Source organism: Triplophysa rosa, linkage group LG9 (genome assembly GCF_024868665.1).
Source record: "Triplophysa rosa linkage group LG9, Trosa_1v2, whole genome shotgun sequence".
Classification (NCBI taxonomy): domain Eukaryota; kingdom Metazoa; phylum Chordata; class Actinopteri; order Cypriniformes; family Nemacheilidae; genus Triplophysa; species Triplophysa rosa.
In genome coordinates, this window is record NC_079898.1 from 5,437,980 (window position 1) to 5,462,261 (window position 24,282).

The window sequence follows — 24,282 nt, forward strand, 5'->3', positions numbered from 1 at the left end:
CATTTCAATATTTATATATTAGAGATGCACCGATATATCAGTCATGATCGTGGGTGGTGAGACAAGGATAGAGGACCCAGGTGCAGACAGCGGGTAAGGGGTTAACAACACATTTAATAAAAATAAAGACAAAACCAAAAAACCCACGAAGGGGTAACATAACAAAACAGGGTAATATAATAACATGACAGGACAGGACTAAGACTAAGACTAACTACACTTAAACAAGAACTAAAGTTAACACTTGACATGAACTACAAAACTAAACTTGACAATACACAGGAACTCACCATACAATCACAATGAACCAGCACAGGCCAGAAAACACAAGGGCATTATAAAGGGATCAAATCAAGAGGGGAACAGGTGCAGGGCATGAAATCATTAAACAGCAATAATGAGGAAACGAGGGGGCGGGGACAAAGACGGACCGGAGAGAGTGTATGGCAAGCCATAAGGGCCAAAAATACCCCTCTCCACATGAGAAACGAGAAAACATGAGGTTCTGTCATGATTCTGCCTCCTCATGTCATGTCTTTCTTGGTCTGGTGGCAGAACCTTGACAATATCGGCCAAAAATCTGTATCGGTGGATAAAAACAAGTTTTCACACTCTTCGCAATTCAATAAATTTGTGCACTGTGTATAGAAAACGTTTAGAAACATCACCAGTTTGATGTTCAATAATAATAGTTATTATATGAACGAATAACTTTCCACAATGTTTGAAATATTCATTTAATCTTCAGAATAGGTATCGGCAGTCATCACTCTGAATAATCGCCTATTGGTATCGGTGGAGAAATGTGTTATTGGTGCATATAGACCCCTTTTTTGTTAGTATACATTGAGACGTGTTTTCGTGTGCAGAGCATAGGTGGAGGCAGAAAGATTCCCCTGGCTGCTTTACTAACGTTAGCAAGCACGTTTTGAAAGCTTGTTTTTTGACAGTGACTGGTTAGAATCCGATTTAATTTGAACATGTAAGGTCAGTCACAAACAGAACTGTGACTGTTGTTGAAAAAGTAAACTTTAACGGAAGGAACCAGATTGGCCGACCTGTACACGCTCACTCAATGGATGGACGAACAGTCAGGATTACGTTACCTCCAGTTCAGTGGTCTGACATCCACACATACCACATAGAGAAAGAAGCCAAGCGTGTATAGTCAAGACAAACCGAGGGAGAAAAACGTTACATCTTTAGATGCCTATTACTGTATGTACTGCTACATGCGAACATTAGCAAATGCAGCTTGAACACACACCTGACACATAACATGAGCCTTCCCTCTCCTGGGTTTCTACTTATACACTATGAATACTGTAGAAACAGCGACGACAAACAGTTTTCTTTGTTTAATCTCCGGTGGTTGGCTAACTGCTAGTTGTACAACTAACAAAGTTAGCTTGTATATGCGTTAAAAAAAGTTAATGTTACGTGAAAAATAACTTAACTTGTTCCGCGGGTCCTGATTAGGTGGGGATACATGAGAAGTTTTTGTACTCATACCCAAACTATAATCCATAGATGCATACCACTCTGTTCCCAGAGCAGCCCTGGGTCTCTCTGATCATTGCCTGCTTCATCTTCTTCCGACCTACAGACAGAAGCTTAAATCTGCCAAGCCTGTAGCAAGAACAGCAAAGAGATGGAGCAGCGAAACAGAGCGGGCCTTACAAGCCTGTTTCGACTGCATGGATTGGAGTGTCTTTGAAGCTGCAGCCACTGATGTGGATGAGTTAACTTGCACAGTGACATCCTACATCAGCTTCTGTGAGGACATGTGTATTCCCACCAGGACTCATTTAACATACAACAATGACAAACCATGGTTTACAATGAAACTGAGACAGCTTCATCAGGCCAAAGAAGATGCTTACAGAAGTGGGGACAAAGTCTTGTATAATCAGGCCAAAAACACACTGACTAAGGAGATAAGAGCAGCTAAGAGAAGCTACTCTGAAAAGCTGAAGAACCAGTTTTCAGCCAATGACCCTGCATCAGTGTGGAAAGGCCTGAAAGACATTACCAACTACAAGCCATCATCCCCTCAGTCTGTGGGTAATCAACGACTGGCTGACGACCTGAACGACTTTTATTGTTGTTTTGAAATGCAGAGTCTCACCCTCCACACCCACCCTGACCCTATCTCTGCTATACCATTAACACCTCCTCTTGACACTCAACCTGCACTTAAGATCTGCGAAGAGGATGTGTGCCAGCTTTTCCGCAAACAAAAGATCAGAAAAGCAACAGGCCCAGACAATGTCTCACCTTCCTGCCTGAAAGTCTGTGCGGAGCAGCTGTCGTCCATCTTCACTAATATTTTTAACAGATCTTTGGAGTAGTGTGAAGTCCTTTCATGCTTTAAACGCTCCACCATCATCCCTGTACAGAAGAAACCCAAAATTTCTGGACTTAATGACTACAGGCCTGTTGCTTTAACATCTGTGGTCATGAAGTCATTTGAGAGACTTGTACTGGCCCACCTGAAGGACATCACCAGACCACTTCTTGATCCCCCCAGTTTGCTTACCGAGCAAACTGGTCTGTGGACGATGCAGTAAACATGGGACTGCATTACATCCTACAACACCTAGACAGACCAGGGAATTACCTCAGAATCCTGTTTGTAGACTTCAGCTCGGCCTTCAACACCATAATCCCAGACCTCCTCCTGCCCAAGCTTACCCAGCTCTCTGTGCCAACCTCTACCTGTCAGTGGATTATTAACTTCCTGTCTAACAGGCAGCAGCTAGTGAGGTTGGGAAAATTTAAATCCAGCACACGTACCATCAGCACCGGAGCTCCTCAAGGATGTGTTCTTTCTCCACTGCTATTTTCACTCTACACAAACGAATGCACCTCTACAGACCCTTCTGTCAAACTCCTGAAGTTTGCAGATGACACCCCAGTCACTGGCCTTATTCAAGATGGTGATGAATCTGCTTACAGAAAGGAGGTTGCTCAGCTGGCTGCCTGGTGTAGTCAAAACAACCTAGAGCTGAAAGCATTCAAGACAATGGAGTGATAGTGGATTTCAGAATGAACCCTCCATCACTTCCTCCCCTCACCATCCTGGACAGCACTGTGGATACTGTGGAGTCATTCAGGTTCCTGGGCTCCACCATCTCTCAGGACCTGAATTGGGAGTCCCATATAGACTCTATTGTAAAGAAGGCCCAGCAGAGGTTATACTTCCTCCGTCAATTGAGGAAGTTCAACCTACCACAGGAGCTACTGACCCAGTTCTACTCAGTGGTCATCGAATCTGTTCTGTGCACTTCAATTACTGTTTGGTATGGCTCGGCCACCAAATCAGACCTATGAAGACTACAACGGACAGTTCGTAGTGCTGAGAAGATTATTGGTGCTCCTCTGCCCACACTTCAGGACCTGTACGATTCCAGAGTGAAAAACAGGGCAAGAAAAATCATCATTGACTCCACACACCCAGCACACAAACTTCTTGAACTGTTGCCCTCTGGCCGGCGCTTTAGAGCACCAAACACCAAGACTTTCAGACACAGAAGCAGCTTCTTCCCCCAGGCAATCTCCATCCTAAACAGATAACTGCTCCTTAAGAGCAATATTCCACTTCCACTACTCCTATAGTGTGCACTATAGTGCCCTATTATATCTACATTTTATTTATACATGTATATAACACTACCTCTACTTACTACATTATCCATTTGCACATATCCAAGTGTACATACAATCTGTTAATATGTATATTCTACTATATACTACCCTGTACAATGTCTCTTATATGTTATTATCCCCCATTTTCTGTAAAATAGTCTTTATTTTATATATGCATATTTTAGAATCTTTTAGACCAGGGGTCACTAACTAGCGGACTCCGGTCCGAATGCGGACCGCGAGATGCGTCCGTCCAGACCTCAAAGACTTTTGATATAATAAAAAAAAATGAACGCCTAACATTATTTTCTAATGCAATCAAATTTATACCAGGCACATCAAGGTCCGCTCAGTAGCAGTTTGGGTCCTACGGCGCCACAGACAGTTAACATATGCGCACTGTTGCTAGTTCAGACGTCGATGAGCGAAGAGAGTCGAGAGAGACTCGCTGCACAGTGCGCAGACAGATGTAACAGTCAGTGACTGAAAAACAATGTCCTTTTCAAAAGTTAGAAAAGTTGACGCCGAAAACCATGTTTTGCGAGATGAATGGGTCGAGAGATTTGCATTTATTCTTCCTGCATTGACATGCACGAGACCGGTTTGTCTCATTTGCTCGGAGTCTGTTGCGGTTGTCAAAATTGGAAACCTTAAACAGCATTATGAAATTAGACGTGGACACTTTGAAGAAACTTACCCGCAGCGGTCCGAGGTAAGGACACGGAAAATATATGAGCTCAAAGCCCAGTAGGAGCGATCTACACGGGTCCTCCCTCACTCACTTACCACCCAACAACCAGCATATGAATGTTCACTAAGAATACAGTGGATCTTAGGAAAACATAACAAGCCCTTTACTGATGGGAAAAAAGTAAAAGAGTGCATGGAGGCTTTTGTGAAACACCTTTAGAAGGAAAATAAAGACATGAACTAAAAGAAAATATTAAACAAACCCAGCTGCAACAACCACAAGAAGAGCTGAAATGTTATCAGAGGATGATCAGTCACAACTTGATGCTGCTATTTGTTAACCTCAGTTCAGCAGAAAACAACACTTTAGTTTTCTTTTAAAGTTGTTAATGTTGAAATGAATGTATGTTCAGTGCAGGTTTAGAGATTAGGGCATTTTGCACATGTTCCTTCATTATATTGTTGTCAGACATCGTTATGCCATCGTATAGATATAAAAAAAACATCTATTCATATTTTTAGGTATTTAATTGTCCGGACCTCGGCAGGTAAGGAGGGTTCGTTTACTGGACCTCAAGCAATTTTAGTTGAAGACTCCTGTTTTAGACTGTAAATCTTATTATATTGTATTGTCATTGTGTTGAATGTCTGTACTAGAAGCTTCCAACACCAAAGAAAATTCCTTGTGTGTGCAAGCACACTTGGCAATAAAGCTCTTCTGATTCTGATTCTGATAACCTTCACTCTGTCGATTCTGGCACTCAAAAACACAGCAAGATGATATTTTAAACTCCTTATGTAGCCGACTCTGTGCTGATTTGTATTGGCCACCTCCAGTTTTCCCCTTGTTTTGCCTCCAGCTAAGGCCGTGACGTAATCGTGACGTCGGCTCAAAAGGGGCCTATATATACATACATATAGTAGGTACATACTACATATTTGGACATAACAGGACTTTGAAAAAAAAATGTTTTGCTTTATACTGTATGTGTTGTGTGCAGTGTTGGGTGTAACTAGTCACTAAGTATTTAGTTACTGTAATTTAATTACTTTCCATTGAAAACTAAAGTAAGGGGTTACTCTAATTTTTTCTGTAATTTAATTACAGTAACTTCTGATGTAATTGAACTAAATACTGTGTAAAATATTCAATAGTGGAAATGACATAAAAATTATAAGTCTAGCTTTAAAATGAATGTTTTAATGTATCCTTCTCACATTTGTATACTTTGTATGTTTAATAGCTTTCCTGTGGCTCAGTGGTAAGAGCATAGTGTTAACAACGCCAAGTTCATGGGTTTGATCCCAGGGGATTGCACATGGTCAGAAAGAAATGTATAGTACAATGCAATGTAAACCGCTTTGGTTAAAAGCGTCTGCCAAATGCGCAAATGTTATGTAGTTATTTATTATTCATTTGAATGAATTAAATAAGCCGTTTCATGTCTATCCTTGAGTCAGTTCTAATCAAGGTTGATATAGGATATAGAAAGTAATTAGTAATGAGTAATTAAATACTTTTTGGAGAGAGTAATTTGTACAGTAATCTAATTACACTATTGAATATGTAATTAGTGACTAGTAATGTGACTAGTAATTAATTACTTTTTCAGAGTAACTTACCCAACACTTGTTTGTGTGAAGTAAGTTTGCTCTGTCTCCCTCACATTTTATAGTTGTAAATGCATTCCTCACACACAGAGATATTTTGTTTTTTTGTAGCACACGTGGTGTATATTCACAGTTTATATTAATTTATTTGGTAATTTATTAAGAGATTTGGTTGAGAGACGGACAGCTGACAGGTGGTCAGATTTGAGAAGCTAATGTTTCGAGTAGATCCTTCTGTGAGGAAACCTTCCGATTACTTTTACTTCTGCAAAGTAATTTCCTCATGGACAGGACAGTCGCTGGATGACCTGTCACGTCATGTTTTGTCAGAAGAGAAAAATGTCTCTTTAGTCAATGCGAAAGGTAAATTAAAGAGAGGTAGTGACTTAACCACAGTTAAAAAGGTGTTGTAGGGAGAAATGGAGTTGTGGGTGTATACCATTTTGGAAGACGTAAACCGCACCAGAAGCACTTCCTGTTTCAGTTTTTAAACACTACACACTAATGATGCGCGGATGGCGGTTACATCCGCGGGCGCTGCGGATGATCCGTGTGTCGGGTGGGTCGGGTAATAAAAGAATACATTCTGATTAATTGCGGGTGGGTTGCGGGTGGATGAGATCATATACAAATATTAACTAATTTCTCTAAAAATACGAATGTGTTTTAAATGCATTTTTCATCAGGCAGATGCTAATTTGCACTCATTTAAAAGAAATACACGCGTGTTAGAGGGGGGTCCATTTCTTAAAGCAGAAATGGAGGAGAAACAGTTCCGAGATAAATTTTTAAAAGGGAGAATTAAAAACAAAACAAAGGAAACAAAGAAAAGTGCCGTGTGGGAGCGTTTTAGCGAAGTGGTAGGGTGAATCAAGTGCTGGGTATGTAATATGCAACGACTGCGAGGCACTGTAGGTATGTGAAATTCACAAGGCTGGTACCTTGAATATGGTACATCATGTGTGTGCTAAATTCGAAAGATTAGATTTAAGCATTTGCAGACACAGACAGTGCTAGAAAATGTACTGTTATCCAGTCATTCGTGTATGTTTGTGTGTTGCATGTTGCAGTGACAGAAACGGCGATATTCAAAGTCTGAAGGGATTAATGCCTGTGTTTATTTTATTAAGAAAATGTAGGCTAATCCAAAGACAAACTTTTGTTTTATAAATAAATGTTCATTTAAAAGCATCTTATGATCAGCATATTATTTTACTATTAGATATTGGCAGATTAGTTCTAACGTCACTGCATCTGATAACATCAAAGAATAAGAGTAATTAAAGTGACAACCGGGTGCGGGTCGGGTGCGGATATCTATATCAGAGAAAATGATGCGGGTGGATCATTTATTTGAAGCAGCGGATGCAGGTGGCATTTTAGCTCATCCACGCATCTGTACTACACACACTACAACCGAAAAACCAAACGTTAAACTAACATCAACAATGAATTATATGTGAAATAAAAAAATCAAACGAATGTTTACATCTTGCATTAGTGTTAAGTTAAAGTTCTTAACAAATCTTAGTTAGTGCGACTTAAATATTTAATTTATCCTTTTTATGAAATTAAGTAGACAGAACTTAAACAAATAAGTACCAAAATTGCATTTTTAAGTTAACTAAACTAAATTCTTTCGGTTTCTTTATTTTGCATATTCCTTAGTCTTAATATGCATAAATCAAACACCTTGACTTATGCAATCCAAAATGAGCAAGAAGAGACTGATCTCAGAACTGGCATTAGCACAGTTACTGCTCACTTGTAACATAACACATGTTACATGCGAAATGTAGCTTCGCAGAGACTAGGAACATGCACCACTCTTCTAAACAATGGTTTAGGAGAAAAAAAAACACAAAACTGAAAAATATGTCAAACTCTTCTAAATATCTAAGAGAAGTGAACATTAAACACTAACAAGTCTTTAACTTTACTAAAAACATATAAAATAATCATATTTTTTTAAATTTACTCTCCTAATGCAGTCTGACGCAAAGCATGCTGGGAATTGGAAATCCTTCTTGACCAATTGTTGAATTAACATGTTTAAATTAAGTAAGGAGCAAATAAAATTTTGGAGTTTTAGTCAAGTTAATCAAAAATAATCATTATACTTTACTCAAAAGTAAAAAAGTGTTTCACGAACTTAAAATATTTAAGTTAGTAGAACTTTTTTATAAAATTAAGTTTACATTACTTAATCTGTTTGATTATTTGAACATTTGGGTTTACAGTGTGTATAACAATGGCTATTAACGGGGCTCATTCACATTAGATTTACATCAAATTTATTCTGTTCACAGATTCAGTTGCAAAGTCTGGAGAAATATGGAATATATTTTGTTTGCTTATATTTGTCTACACATACAGTATGATGTTCATCATCATCTAATATGTGCGCTATATATAGCTAAAGAATTAGGAAAGAATTGATAAAGCTTCATGGAAGTTTTTTTTTTTTGGATTGTGTGATTCTATAAAGAAGCTTTTACATCCACAAAACCTTTCTGTTTAACAAAAGGTTATTTAAATAAATTTTTAAAAATAATTGTATTGTTTTCTGTGTTTGTTTTCTGTGTGTTTTTATATTGTGTGAAGTTGCTTTGCAATAGTGCAAACTGTAAAACGCGCTATACAAATAAATGTGAATTGAATTATTTATAGTGGAGGGTTTTACAGACGATACAAAACTTTTACTTTTAAGAGTGTATACTGTACATTTGGCTGATGTTTGGAACAATATACGGATATGCAATACCAAAAAATGTCCTTTGGGGGCGTCCTCATTATTAAAAACACTAAACAAATTTATAGTTTTTAACGTATAAAGCAATAGAAGTCTATGGAAGTCTCATTCCGATAGATCATTTAAGTAAATACTGTATGTGTATGTGTTTGCTCAATCTAGAATCAAAAGATTGCTAATGAAATATTTATTAAGTCACTTCTGACTAGGGCTGTGCGATTTGGGGAAAATATCTAATTGCGATATTTTTGACAGACATTGCGATTGCGATTTGATTTGCGATTTTAACTTTTCTAATTCAAGCTTCAATTCAATATTGTTGTGTGGAGCACAGTATGGGTATAGTTACCCTGAAAGAAAACAACAAAAATAAAAACATTTAATTGTTTCCATTAAAACCATTACAAAATTAATTTTTGTAGTGTGCTTTGGGCATTATTCAAATAGGGCTTACTGTTGTTCAATTGGTTCCCAACTTCCAGATTACATCACACCAATACAATCCAAATACCAGTGTACACTATTATAGTTTCCATTAAAACAAATACAACTCCCATTGTAACCCTTAAATCCATAACATTTTCTATTGTGTTAGTGAATTATTAAAATAGTTCATAGTTTACATAGGCTGATTTATTATTGTTTAAGTATGTGGGATTTTTTAAAACAAGTAAAAAATGTGCTGAATGTTTAATTTCATCCAAGTGAAATTAGCAAAACAGTTAGATAGAATTTACATTTGTTTGAAACGCGGAGCTAGGCGTGAGTTTACACAGGGTGCGCGCGTGCGTCAAGCCTCGTCCATATTGCCAGATGCCCGAGCCGGACTCAAGTACTATAAACGTCATACGTATGGCGTTATTATAATGACAAATGTCGCGAGCGCATTATTACAAGGCGAGAGCGCATTCTTGTCATACGAGCGCGCGAATCTCTCCGCTCGCACGCCGATTTCCTTTGCTCGTGCACAAAACTGGACGCGCGCTTTCAATTATACGCTGCTCTCTTATGAATTTTCTCTCCTCTCGCTCAGTGAGCGTGTGCGCACTCAAAATGCGTGCCTTGCGTCCACGAATCCTTTGGTACTCTTGCTCTCGAGAGGTCCTCCTGTGTGTTCCAGGCATTATAGGCTGTCAAAAGTAGTCAACCAATCAGGGATAGGCTTCCACGGCGGGCCAATGAAAACGCGACCTCTTACATGGCATCTTATTGGTTGAAAGTGACTCGACGTTTTCAACGAAGCAAGATGGATCCACCACGTTCTCAGGTAACAATATTAATATATTTGATGCAACATTATTAGTCAAATGTGTATTAGAAATGAACGGGGCATTAGGATGCTTTGTAGGCTACATATAAACGTCAGTTTAACTACCATGTTATTCAGACAAAACAGGCCAACACCCTCAAGTTCATGTGGTCCTCATGCATGTCCTACACTAAACATAGTATTGTCAAAATAGTACTAAATTGATTACCGAACAATTTAGATTGGTGTCTTAAGTTAGCTTTATTCTAAAATAATATTTACTACAAGTAACGGTACATATCAAAACAATAATAGCACTGGAGCATTTGGAAAATCATATAATATTCTATACCTATTTGGTTATGCATTTAATGCGTTTGCAGACAGACACTGTAAGTGTTCTGCATTCAGTGTTCCAGAAGTTCAGGGCATAAAACTGAACTTCTATGCAATATACCAAACGCTCCCTTACCGTTCATTTATAATATACATTTGATTAATAATGTTGCATCAAATATATTAAAATTGTTACCTGAGAACGTGGTGGATCCAGAGGCGTATTAAGACCTCATGGTGCCCCCCATCCACCCACCTACCCACACGCAAGAATCCACTCATTAAAAGGTTTATATATTAAAAGATTTTATAAGAATGAAACTCAGCAATTTACAATATACTATTTTACAAGAATTACACATTAACATGACACTTTTGTAGAAAAGAACACGAAAAACAACTCTTTTCATCAAGCATTTTTAACAATTAGGCCTACTGTAGTTAAGAGGTCGCGTTTTCATTGGCCCGCCGTGGAAGCCTATCCCTGATTGGTTGACTACTTTTGACAGCCTATAATGCCTGGAACACACAGGAGGACCTCTCGAGAGCAAGAGTACCAAAGGATTCGTGGACGCACGGAACGCATTTTGAGTGCGCACACGCTCACTGAGCGAGAGGAGAGAAAATTCATAAGAGAGCAGCGTATAGTTGAAAGCGCGCGTCCAGTTTTGTGCACGAGCAAAGGAAATCGGCGTGCGAGCGGAGAGATTCGCGCGCTCGTATGACAAGAATGCGCTCTCGCCTTGTAATAATGCGCTCGCGACATTTGTCATTATAATAACGCCATACATTACGAAACAGGCTGTGTGTGCGCGTCAAGTTTAAACGGCTCGTCCGCGAGACGCACAACGCGGGGAAGAGTCGCGCGAGTATGACACAGGCTGTGTGTGCGGTCTTCTGAATTGGACGGTTCTTTAGTATTTATTTGCCTAATGATCGATCTGACTCTGCAGATGCCATAATAACACACACTGTCTCTCTCCTGCCTTCTGTATGTTTTTTTTTTTAATGACGGACGTTTATGCAGTTGGCTGGGGCAGTGCTGATTAGGCATAATGGAGGTGCGCTCACTCAGTTGGTTAGCAAGAATGCCACTCAAAGCGGGCTTGGAACAGACGCGTTTCCTATTTTTCACATCGCTTCCACATCGCAGCCTCTTGCGATTAGCATATCGCAACGTCTCACATCGCGATTGCGATTCGATTTCGATTAATCGTTCAGCCCTACTTCTGACAGTAAACTATACTCAACCAACTAAATTAATGGATCTCCATTACTACCAATAGCAGCAATGATGTGCGTTTTAACAGCAATACTTTTCAATCACAAGAAACTTCATTTGATGTTAAACATAAACCTCGTTGATTCTTCGTGAAGAAACCATTGGAAGGTTAAAAACAAAGTGACAAACTCTGAATGTGCAATGCAAAGGTTTTCTTGTTGAAATTCCCCTCGGCTCCGCTCATGATGTTGTCTGTGGCCTTGATTTCCAGCAGTTATTGGCAGCACTCATCAAAGTGGGCCTGTTCTCCTGACCTCTCTGACACCGTTGCCGGAGCTTGAATAAATTTGGCTACAACTTGTGAATAAAATAAAGGCCTTTCTCTTTGAAGACCTCATATCTCCTCATATAAGCTGCTCAACACAATCTTTATTTATGACCTGCCTAAACCCAGCATCATTATTCATCATACTGTCATTCAGCTGTATAATAATAATAATAGTCTTATATATTATACCAGATGTATATAATGAAAAATATATTACATTATATAGGGTAATTAACATAGACTTGAATAACATGCTATTTTTATACAATGATGGACTATTGTTAGTGGATTGTTAAAGGAGTGTTAATGGTTCAGTCTGACAGAATCACATTTTCATTCAAATCCCCTCAGCTGATAGTGTCCTGGAGTGTTTAAAGTCCAATCTTAATGCTTATGGTGGCTCATAATTCTCATATTAAAATATAATATACATCTAGAAGCATTTGTGTGTCTCCGTGTCTGGAAACTTTCAAGAATTTCTCCTCTTTGTTGAGGAATTCGTCAGCATTTTCACATTTTATGTTCCACAGATAGCTGCTGTGCCAATGTTCCTCCTCTGGTGTTATCTGCACTGCACTCTTCAAACACACTGAGCTTTTGTCAGGTTTACTCTCTGTTGTCTGGCTCTTGTAAAGCACGTTCATTTCTCTTTCTCACTGCTTTGCCTCCTCAGCTCAACCTGGTTTTCATGCTCTGTTGAACTCCACTTTCTTGAAAAGAAGTAGAGGCATCACAGCAGCCCGTGTGCCAGATATCACCGGCAAACATCCCCGTCAGCTTGACGTGCGAGATGCAGACCCAATGAAAACGTCTTGTTTTGTTTGATCTATTTTACAAATACATTTATTGTGCTTTTTACCAGATAAAAAATGTCTTGGAAAAAAAACATTTCAAGGTCGCAGACATCAGTAGGACCAAATATATTTCACAAAAGACTATTGAACCAATTATAAAGGCCTTGTTCTTAAAGTACCAGGGAAACGCCTTGGAACGCGCAGCCTTATTTGATGTGTTGATGTGATTTCAATTGAAAAATGCAGAGAGTGTGAGACATATCGAGTGGCCCCTCCCCCTTTTAAAGTAACCAATAGCGTTTCGTTTACAGCACACAGTCAGCCTGGCAAAGCTGCATTTAACAGTGTGATGGCCACAGTGGTGTAAAAGTCTATGGAAAAGAATAGGAAGATCAGTGTTACCAGTGATGTGTCATTTGAAGCTTGTTATTTACATTGGTGAGTGACACTGGGGATTGCCTTCTCCTTTACTCATCAAGGCTGCGATGTCCGATCTCTTCCATGGAGCCTTAACATTCAACATACTGCCTAGACCAGGAGTCTTCAACGTTTGTCACAGCAATGTTATGTTAAAACATTACAGTAGCACTATTATGTTATTGTTGCACATAGGCTAAATACTTTTCTGTGTATTATTTTTGTTTTTAATATAGATTGCTTGATTATTTTTAAAGGATTTCATCAAACATTTTCATTTTACTGTGAGATGGACAATGAAACATTTATTTTGAACCTTAGTTTTTATTAAGGCTTCGATAAGATGACTGACCCTGGTTAATGGCACAAAGACTATTCTAGTGGAGGTAGGGGTTGTCTCTGGATGCGAAAGAAATTAGTGCAGATTTGATGCATTCTGTTGTAAAATCAGGCCGTTTTATTAAGTGTCATTCTTTTTTCCCCCTCTTCCGCTTCTCTGTGTGTTGCAGAACACACCGCTATTTTATAATTCTGAGCTCCGTTGTCTTTCTCGTGGATCAGCATTGTCGCGGCTGTTACACGAAAAGGAACACAAGTTTTTTTCTGCAGATCATCATATCAGACTGAGGAGAGCAACATGATGCAACGAGTCCGCGTTATTTTCGGGGCGACTTGTTTGACATGCACCATCAATACTACACGGTGCGCGTTTCATTGATTTTAACCACGCAAGATATTTCTGTCCGAGTTTACAATGCAGAAGCGGTGTGGTGTCATTTGGCTGTCAAATTAACGCTTTACAGCTTTAACAAATTTGAACAGAAGTTCAGAAACGGGCCGGCCAAAAAGGGCCGGCCCAGCCTCTGTTGGTGCTCTGTTGGTCCCTCCTATACAAAATAAATAAATTAATAAATAAAGATGATTTTTTTTAAAGCAAAATTTATATTTATTTTAATATAAAATGAATTGTGATTAACATAAATAGCAAGTAAATAAATAACAACTACAAATATTTGTAATAAAAATGTCTCTAATTACATTCTCATTGTTTGAAATTAATGTTGCAAATAAAATAAAACTCAATATTGTTATCTCAATAATAGGCTACTGTATTTGAATGTTAGACCTCATAAAACTTTGAATATTTGATTGTTATTATTATTTAGATAAGGGTTAATGAGAAATTATTATACATTTTGTCAACCTCTGCGCAAATGCTGTTTTGGATTTTCTTAAATAAATGGCACATGCTATAGTGCCACACACTTTTCAGTTCACTTAGTTGAAAGCAGTAAAATACAGCACGCATCAGTGTTACCAGTAGAGTGGTTCTAAATAAGCAATTAACTCACCTTTGTATCAAAGTTTTGTATAAATGGTTTGTGTTTGCACATGTGGCTGACATGTGTAACTGATCCTACCTGAACCTGCTCCGAGCAGGGTTCGAACTAACCAGCGAGAAGTACAAAATGAGAAGCAGGCACTCTCACCACGAGGTCACAGACACTAATAGGGGGTATTTACGCGAATTAAGTTATTTGTGCGAGTAAATTACATACAAAGTCAATGCAAAGAAATAGACGCAAACTCGCGGCAGGCGATGTGAATGACACGAAACGGGTTGCGAACGTGCTTAAATCGCGTCTTCCGTGCAAATTGAAAAAATTCAAATCGGGCGAGAAATTTGCCTTGTGCGAAAATAACGAACTATTCCCGCGAGTAATAAAGAGCAAGGAACGTGACAACATAATGTAAATTGTAGTCTGGGAGTGAGATTAGCTGCACAGTTCACACTAGGTGACATAATTAATAACGCGTTCAGATGATGAATTATAATTAAAATCGCCCCTAGGGATCGGCCTACTCCGCCTGTGCCCAGGGCCGGCCCTGGAAACATATGAGAATGCACTTTATTTGCACGCAACTTCTTTCATGCGTTCTTTTATCGGAAGGGAGACAGAGAATGCACTCATTCTATAACTCTACTGGTTTTTATGATGCAGATGTAACGTTTCTTCCATTGTTTGCTTCCGTTGCCTGAATGGATGTTTTTGTCTGAACACACGCAGGTTAAAATTGCAACGCGCGGGAGCTTCAATGAGTCAGCTCGGCCGCGCACGTGCGCATCTTAAAGAAAACATTGGTTGTAATATTTCTGTACCCAACAAAAAGTTGCCTGTGAGTAACCAGTAATGAGCGGACCCCTTGCAGTTCCACCGTGGACCCCCGGTTGAAGACCCCTGGTATAGACTTTAAACGGGTCAGATACGTTTTGTTTTCTCAGTGGATTTGCGTGCATGATCGGCGCATATGATCATCTCTGTGCTATATTGTCTCTTAACCGCTCGCTTGACACTGAAGTGAAATTTAGACTTTAAAGGGGTCATATGGTGTGAATATGTGTTTTTCTGTGTCTTTGGTGTGTTATAAGTTGCCCATGCATGTATTAGAAACGTAAAATTGCAAAAATGAAAGTGTGGGAACAAAAGATGCATTTTATCTAAAAGCGAATGCTCACCCAGACCTGCCTGAAACACCTCGTGTAACCACACCCTCACAAATCTACGTCAGTTCGTGGTATGATTTGACTAAGACCGCCCAAATCTACACGCAAGTAAGGTGGGCGTACCTGTCAGTACAATTGAAGTGGAACCTGATGTTCCAAATATGGTAAGAGGCGTAACATTTCTGTCACACGCTTGCAGTATTCCACCAATCACTACGCACTGGTTAACAGGCCAATCATAGCACACCTCGCTTTTCAGAGCGATGAGCTTTGTAAAAAATCTGCGCGTTTCAGAGAGGCGGGGCAAAGAGGAGATACAAACATGCACGGTATGTGGAAAATACAGCGTTTTTGACCCTTACATCGTGTAGACACATTGCATTCCATCTAAAACAAACGATAATATTCGTTTTAGACGTGTCATATGACCCCTTTAAAGTTAATGTTAACACTGTCTGGATCATCCCCCATCTCCCATCTAGTGCATTATGCGTCATTTACCATGTAGGACATAATAAATGTGCGAACAAGTGGCTGATTTGAGGCGTGGGACTCTTCGGATTCTAAAGCAGATTTGATTGGACGAGAACTTTGACGAGAGGCTGAAGTGTAGCGTGATGTCATTTGGAATTTCTAGATTTGTTTCAGGGCACGTGCCAGACTGTCAGAACGCTTATATCTTCTAAATGGGAATTTTGTTAGTGCGTAAGAGCAAATAAATTTATTGACAACCTTAAGTCCAACTTATTTTTAATAAAAGTAAAAAAACGTATGTTTTGATTTCACTGGGGCTTTAAAGATTTCTATTGTCTTTTGTTGCGTCGCGTCGCTTGCGTGAGGTGTAGACAGGGTTTAAGTTTTTTCTTTGACGTTTTTATGGCAGTTCTGCATATTCTTCATATTCTAATTATCGATTTGTGTCTAAACTTATTTATGTTTACGTTTGAAAATATTTTTGTTTATTGAAATCAAATCAAATTGTAATACAGTTCAAAGTAGGGAAAGAAGGAGGCGGGAACCGACGAACATTCAACAATTTTAATCAAAATAAACAAACAATAACACGGAAGTAAAAGGGCCGACAGCCACCTCACGGTAGACTGCCCGCCAGCCACCTCACGGTAGACTGCCCGCCACACAAACAAATAAAACTTAACACATGTCCGGGCCCGGTCCTCTCTCGTCCGTAGTCCTGTCGCAAGTCCTCTTATGCTCCCGATCTCCTCCGTGAGACATGCGGGACCGGTGTGTGCACAGCTGATTCCCACTATCACTCACGCAACCGGCCCCGCCTCGTTGCCCCACGGCTCTCGTCTCGCCTTCCTCGTTACAAAAATATTCCAAAATTATTGGAAAAACTGAACGAAAAATTGAAATGTTGCCTGAAAACAAACTGAAATAGGTTTAAGGCTCTAAAATGATAGTAAACGAAAGAAAACTAAAAACAAATAAATTTTATATAGCAACATAAAAATAAACAAAGAAATAGTAAAATGACAGAAGCATGTAACAAAATTACTAAAATTTAGCTAAAATTAACATAAAAACGAAAACCCTAAAAATAAAATGTAATTTAAAATATTAATTAAACTACAAACAACTATAATAACTCCTGTCCAGACAATTCACCTTTGTTTGTGTTTTTTCCTTAGTTACTACATTCTCATTGTAGTACAGGTCAGTGTTGTTATATTTTTTCTTACTTTATTTTGAATTAGTTCTTTATATTTTTAATTCCCATTTTAGTTTATTTTTAAGAATTTTGTTGTATGCTTTTGTCGTTGTACTATTCATTTATTTTAAATATTGCCAGTGTATAGGATTAGTTTAACCCTCCTGTTACACATTTATGTCCAACTTATTGACTCCACAAATGTTTTAATATACGTACAAAATTACTCAAATTTAAATTTAAATTGTTATTTGCATTTTAAATTGTTATTTGTTATTTGCATTCCCTACACAGCAAAATCGCCAGTGTTAAAAAAAGTTCAAATTAACTCTTACAGTGTATATATAATCCACACTTCCTTTTTTAACACTGGCGATTTTGCTGTGTACCTAATATTTTAAATGAAATATTAGGACAAAACAGAACCTTTTGATTTGTATATATTATTGCACACTTGATTGCTGGGTTCTCTGAATTGAGGTCCCACAGAAATCAGAATCAGAAAGAGCTTTATTGTAAGGTAAGGTAAGGTAAACTTTATTGTCCCAGAGTAAAATGTGTCTTGGGCTTCACCATACACATGCTGCACCATACAAAAACTCCATACAAGTGTGCTTGGACACACAAGGAATTTGTCTTGGCTTCCAGCACACATACAGGTTAAAAAAGTGACAAGGCACATGTAACAAAACGTAACAAATAAATATGTGAGAGACAATACACATTTGTCAAACCAATAACTGTAGTTTCGCCTGCAAACTTCAAGAGCTTGACAGAGGGATCAGTAGAGGTGCAGTCATTGGTGTACAGGGAGAAGAGCAGTGGGGAGAGCACACATCCCTGGGGGGCACCAGTGCTGATGGTACAGCTGTTGGATGTGAATTTACCAATTCTAACTAGCTGTTGCCTGTCTGTCAGAAAGCTGGTGATCCATTGACAGACAGAGGAACAGAGAGCTGGTTTAGTTTGGTCTTGCGGAGTGTTGGGACGATGGTGTTAAAGGCTGAACTGAAGTCCACAAACAGGATCCTTGCATAATTCCCTGGTCTGTCCAGATGTTGTAGGGTATAATGCAGTCCCATGTTGACTGCATCATCCACAGACCTGTATATAAATTGTTAATTCTCATAGATGCTTCAATTTAAAAAAAAAAAACCTCACGCCATTTAAGCTGTTGCTCCGGGAGGAATAGGAAAAGAATACAATGACAATAACTGACAACGTAACTTAATTTTTTTATAATAACATTTTAACTTGACTATTTTTAACACTTAATTGTTTTAAAATACAACCAGGAGACTTTTCAGAATTTAATCCTAAATTTAACAGGAGAGTTAAATTGAATTTTCACTTATTATCTGTTTATACGGTTAGTGCTTCAAAGTAAACTTACTAAGGCAACATTGCTAATTTTTGTTTAGTTTAACTTTTTCAAATGATACTTGGGCTATTGTTTTTTAGTTTAATTTAGTTTAGTTTTAGTTTAATTTTTTAATTACCTTAAATTAATTAATTAATTAAAAATGTTTTAGCTTTAGTTTTTCTTTAATGTTCCTTAGAGTGTTTAGCTTTAGGGAAAGTGAGAAATAATGTTGATTTTAAATCTTAATATAATTTCTCGTATCTCTTTTTTGAAGTTGGGGTGAAATATGACCGAGACGTGTTGCTGACAGTCTTCATGATATTCACCCACATTCACACTACACCCAGCATAACTTGCGTTTTTCTCAGATCTCTGTGCCAGAAACAGAATTGTCTCCTCATCAAGTAGATGGAGCTTTGATTCGGGATGAAATATTAAATTATACACTAATGACTGTGCCGTAGCTGCCATCATTAATGCTTGTTAAGAATATGAATGATTATTGTCAAGACCCAGTGTAGTTCTTTGATTGGATTTAGTTTCGTCTTTGATATGTGGCCATTTTTCCTTCCTTTCAAATGCCGGGTTTAATATTTGCAGATGTAAAATATCTCTGTAGTTGTTCAGTGTGAAAATTGGATGGGCAACAGAAACCAAATAATTATAAACCCAGGTAAAAAGATGAGAAGCGATGTTTCTCAAAGACTAGCTGGACACACCGTTCCCATCATGAGTTCACACGGAGGACCCTCACAGAGACCTGTGTGTGAACTCCAGATAAGTATTTGAACCGTGCGCACACACAACAGGATACACAAAGTTTGCGCACCTTTTGTTTTGCAAAGACAAGGGGAGGCCAAGCTTTAACAGGCACCCTGGAACATATTTTTAAAAGAGGAAGAAAATAAAAGCAAAAACAGGATGGAAATAGCAGCATGGAAGTCAGTCTGATGGCATCAAAGCTTGTGTGGAGAAAACGAGAGGTTATTCGTCTCGGTATTAATAGATGTTTCTTTTGTTTTACCAATGACTTTTCCAGGTGTGTTAAATTGGGGTGTTGATCATCCATATGCTTTAAAAGCGAGTGAAAAGCCCATGGGTGTCCACATCTCACAAAAGAAGTTAGCGGGACTCCGCTGTGAATTGAAATCTATTCGACAAGAAGCATAATTAGGAGGCGGAACAGACGTATATTTACTCAAGTCTGTGTATGACTTTTGATTTACTTTTGGCACGCTCATCTGTGGCATCATTATCTGGTATGATAGAGTTGGGAATACGGGGGGCATGCTGATGGGAATTCGAGGGATGAGGCAGTTTGCAAACACAAGAACATGTGTATTACACTGATTGAAAAACCTAACTCTCAGATATTTTCATTTCAGTAAATGGTTTGGATTGACTAAAAAAACTGTTAAAATAACAGGTGAATGTAACAGCACGAGCAACGCTCATTCACTTTTGGTTTATTGCAGTAAGATGTATTTATTTTTGTTGTATGGGTATATGTTTCTTTATTATCTTTATCACATGTATAAGGGTTTTTTGTATATTTTGAAACACATTAAATTTAAAAAAGGGTTTTGCATATTTCTGTCATTCACTCTTCAGTATTACTGACCTATAATGATAATGATGATAATGATAATAATAATAATAACAGTTATAATAATAATAATAATAATAATATCCATGTTATTATTATTTTATTTATTTTGTTTGTATGTTTCTTTTATAGAAACAGACTATTGTTACTCTAATCGTCTGCGTTATTCTGTATGTGTAAACTGTTAAAACTTCTAAATAAAATAAATAGTTTCAATTATTTTTAAATATGTATTTGAAATAAATAAATGTACGTATGTCATCATTTATTCACTAAATTATTTAATTAAAAACTGTATATGATATTTTGAGAAATGTCTCTGTGGTTTTGTGTTCATACAATGGAGCAATGGGGGCTCCGGTATTGTTTGGTTAGCAACATTCTTCAAAATATCTTCTTTAGTGTTCTGCAAAAGAAAGTCAGTCATACAGGTATGACATGAGGATGAATACACGATGGAAGAATTGGTAAAAAAGGATAGCGGTGATCTGTGTCATTTGTTATGATAGACATGCAGCTGTTTGTACAGTTGGTTTGAATAACCCTTTGCTCTTTAAAACGATAATCTTGTTTGTTTCCAGGCTAACAGGAATGAATCTGCCGTCTCCCGTCATCAGCAGCAAGAACTGGCTGCGGCTTCACTTCACATCAGACAGCAACCATCGGAGGAAAGGATTTAGTGCCCAGTATCAAGGTAAGAGGTCAGCGCGTGTAGGACACCAGAGGAGAGTGGCTTGTCATTGGCAGATGTTGGACACTTGGCAGTGAAGAACAGCACATCCTCTGGCATGTTCTACCGTAGCTAAATATGACATCTTGGCTTGCGTCTGTGACTCCATGAGCACAGACATGCTGGAATGATGCTTACCGCATCCCCTCTTAAGTGAGAAATCAATCACGACAGCGGTGAGGGAATTCATGTTCCTAGCATGAATAACGCAAGATGAGCCGCGTTTAAATCATGTTCACGATATGCGTTTATGATCGGGTTTCAATTTGCATAATGAGCAGAGGATGCTGTGAATCTCGGGCGAAGCTTGGGGGATTTGCTGTATTTGCTTAGTTCTAGAGCACTGGATAAACGTACTGTATGCTTTTTATTATTTGACAAATATATTTTATGTTCAGGGGTGATTTTTATTAAACCTGATATTTCAACTTTTTTCTTTTGTTAAATGAATAATAGATTAAAATAGTTTTTTAAGCGTGCCTTCATTTTGAATGCATTCTATACAAAATTATATATAATATATATACGGGGCATAAATGCATTTTTATACTTGTATAATGTATTTTTGTATTTAGTTTTATCGTACTTTAATTGGGTAAATTTCCAGCCATGCCGTCATTATATTAAAATGAAGTAAAATGAGTAAAAATGATTTAATTGTGTGTATTCAGAATACATCAAATGAAATTACATGAAATTACACATACAGTATCAAGACCAAGCAGTCTGCTGTTTTATACTGACAATGTTTCAAATGTCAGTCATTCACAAAACATTATCATTTAAAACGTGGTTGAAATTACATTTATTGATTGAAAAAGATTGTTCAGGACTCATGCATTTAAGACAAAATAACCAAACTACGGACAGCGTAAAGTATTTTAAGACTTTCAAAAGTGCTCATTGTGGAAGAAAATCCCATTTGCAGTGTTGAAATATTGTCATTTGTCTTGACTGAATTGTGTGTATGTTTACAACAGATTGATGCAATAAAAATGGCCGTGATGTTTGGGTAAGGATATTTTACGGTGCGTTGAGGACGACTCTTCGGGGAAACGTGAATTCCGAAATTTTCTCCAAACAAATCCATCGCTCTCTTACCCCACTGATTTCTCATCATTGTATCATATTTATGAAAGAAAAAAAAACTTTTCAATTTCATTAAAGCTCACTGACGGGGGCGATGTCATACAGAGAGGAAATTATGCAAAGAGAATTTACATCATGATCCCTGGGTCATAATTGGCTTCCTACATGACATAATTACAGGACTGGATTCGGAATTGCTTGGAAATCCAAATTGGCTCCAGATGATACAAATTTTGGTAGCGTGTCCTCTAATCGATGTGCCAGAATGACAGTCGCGTGTCGGATAACAAAGTGCGCACATCATTTAAGATCCGTCAAAGCCCCGGCTCGGTGCGATCGTGTCCGCGGCTAATTACGAAAATATCTCCAGCCGTCACATACACATGAGCAGAGCTAGGCTCATTTTCATTGGCCACACTAGAGCGCTTCTCAGAGGGTTGCTCGTATTAAATGAGCTGTTGGCACATAACTGTTCTTCGGTACTTGACAGGTTTTGCCGACTGTATAAATGGATTGCGGTTTACACTTGCACATACTTGATCTCTGACCTCTCCCTACAGTGAAGAAAGCCATCGAGCTGAAATCCAGAGGGGTGAAAATGTTGCCGAATAAGGATACGAGTCACAAAAACACAGTCCGTAAGTACACTTCTCACACGTTCCCCACTTCAATTCATGATGTAAAATTACAGCTGACATAAAGTAAGAGAAGTCAGGTTAAATAGTAGATAAGCGCGTTTCATGAACTTGTCAAGGTGTCCTGCTAGCCGGCGTCAAACGTGAAACCCTCCTGCTGCTCTTGTCAGTAACTGACCAGGGGTGCGTTTCCCAAAAGTATCGATAGCCAACTATGGTCGCAAGTTCCGTCCTTACAGAATAGTTCACGGTTCAAGTGTTTCCCGAAACCATCGTTCCAATGGTCAATCGCAAACAGCATCGCAAAGTTGTGTGGTTGGACCTACAGGTCTAGAAACATCGTTCCTTGATATTATGACAATGTAGACTTACATGCATCATGCTTTTGAGCAAAGTAAGCAAGCAACATGCAGTGCACTATATCCATCATTCTAAATATAAACAAATTAAATTTTACATCTTTTAGTTTAAGAAAATAGAAGCGCTGTTTTTTTGAAAAGTGCGTATGAGCCTATGTGCTCTAGGACCCTGGGGAATGCCTGGGCTTATGAATGAATTATATCGTGAAATTAAACAACAGACGGCAAAAATACGATAGTTATTTAAAATGATCTGAACGGATCAATTAGAAGACGGAATTGCTCCACCACTTATGTGACGCCATCAACTACGTACATTGTTGAACCAACGTGGTTCAAAAGTCAGATCCGCGACAAAGTTACTATGTTTTAGCTGGTTTGTTTCTCAAACGACGCATTGTACTATGATGGTTAACCAGCGAGTTATGTCGAGTTATAACGCACCCCAGAGTGGTATGAAACCTGATCTGTTTTTTGAGTTGGTGATTAATGAATAAATGATGTGAATCATTATCGTACTAAAACATACAAATGAGATTATATTAGCTACCTTGTAAAATAGTTATCAATTGCCAGGACGTTGTGTTGGGTATGTCCAAATGACCTTGTTATGACCTCATCACACAGTTTGAGTCATTTTATATCACAGAAGTGTAAATATCACCGTATAGTCATTCTAACAAGGTCAAAAAGTGCTATAAATGAAAGTAGCATACCAAACTCAATGCGTTGCTCTGGAATATGTGATTCTGAAGAGAGACCGCAGTCATTTGCATGTCCAAACAAAAGTAATTATGAATATGAGACACAGGAAAAAGTCTATCAAAGTAATTTTTGGAGCGTGGAGACAAATTCGAATGACCGGATGATTATGATGATCAGATAATAATGACTGGCTGACTGTACATTTTTCTTGGCTTATTACCTTACCCGAGGTTGAATGTCTCGCTCAAGGACGTCCTGTAATGCTGCAGGGTTAAACCTGCAACCGTTCATCTATCCATCCACCAATTTAGATGTCATGGTCGTGGCTGACCACAATGCTTATAGAAATAAAACTCATCTGTGCTCCTGATGAATAGATATTCTATTTTTGTGGGAATTTTATTAAACCGGGATTGTTTTCATTCCCCTCAATCATGATAGTTTGCCACTATTTACCGGCCTTGCTTGTTTTCCTTATGTGTTTAATAAAGATGCCCTTGATGATATTCTTAATGCAAAGGAGGAAGCAGCAGCCCGTCGTGCTGTATGGATGATTTCACCCGTTCTGCG

General features: G+C 38.3%; 1 protein-coding gene across 2 annotated transcripts in view; it reads left to right on the forward strand.

Moving 5' to 3' along the window:
- Nucleotides 1-24,282, forward strand: part of csmd1a (CUB and Sushi multiple domains 1a) — a 480,783-nt gene that overhangs the window by 308,070 nt on the left and 148,431 nt on the right. For both annotated transcript variants that reach the window (XM_057341293.1, XM_057341294.1), the window contains exons 6-7: nucleotides 20,776-20,888; nucleotides 22,574-22,651. In XM_057341293.1, the coding sequence (XP_057197276.1) occupies nucleotides 20,776-20,888; nucleotides 22,574-22,651 (191 nt within the window). The remainder of the gene's footprint in view (nucleotides 1-20,775; nucleotides 20,889-22,573; nucleotides 22,652-24,282) is intronic.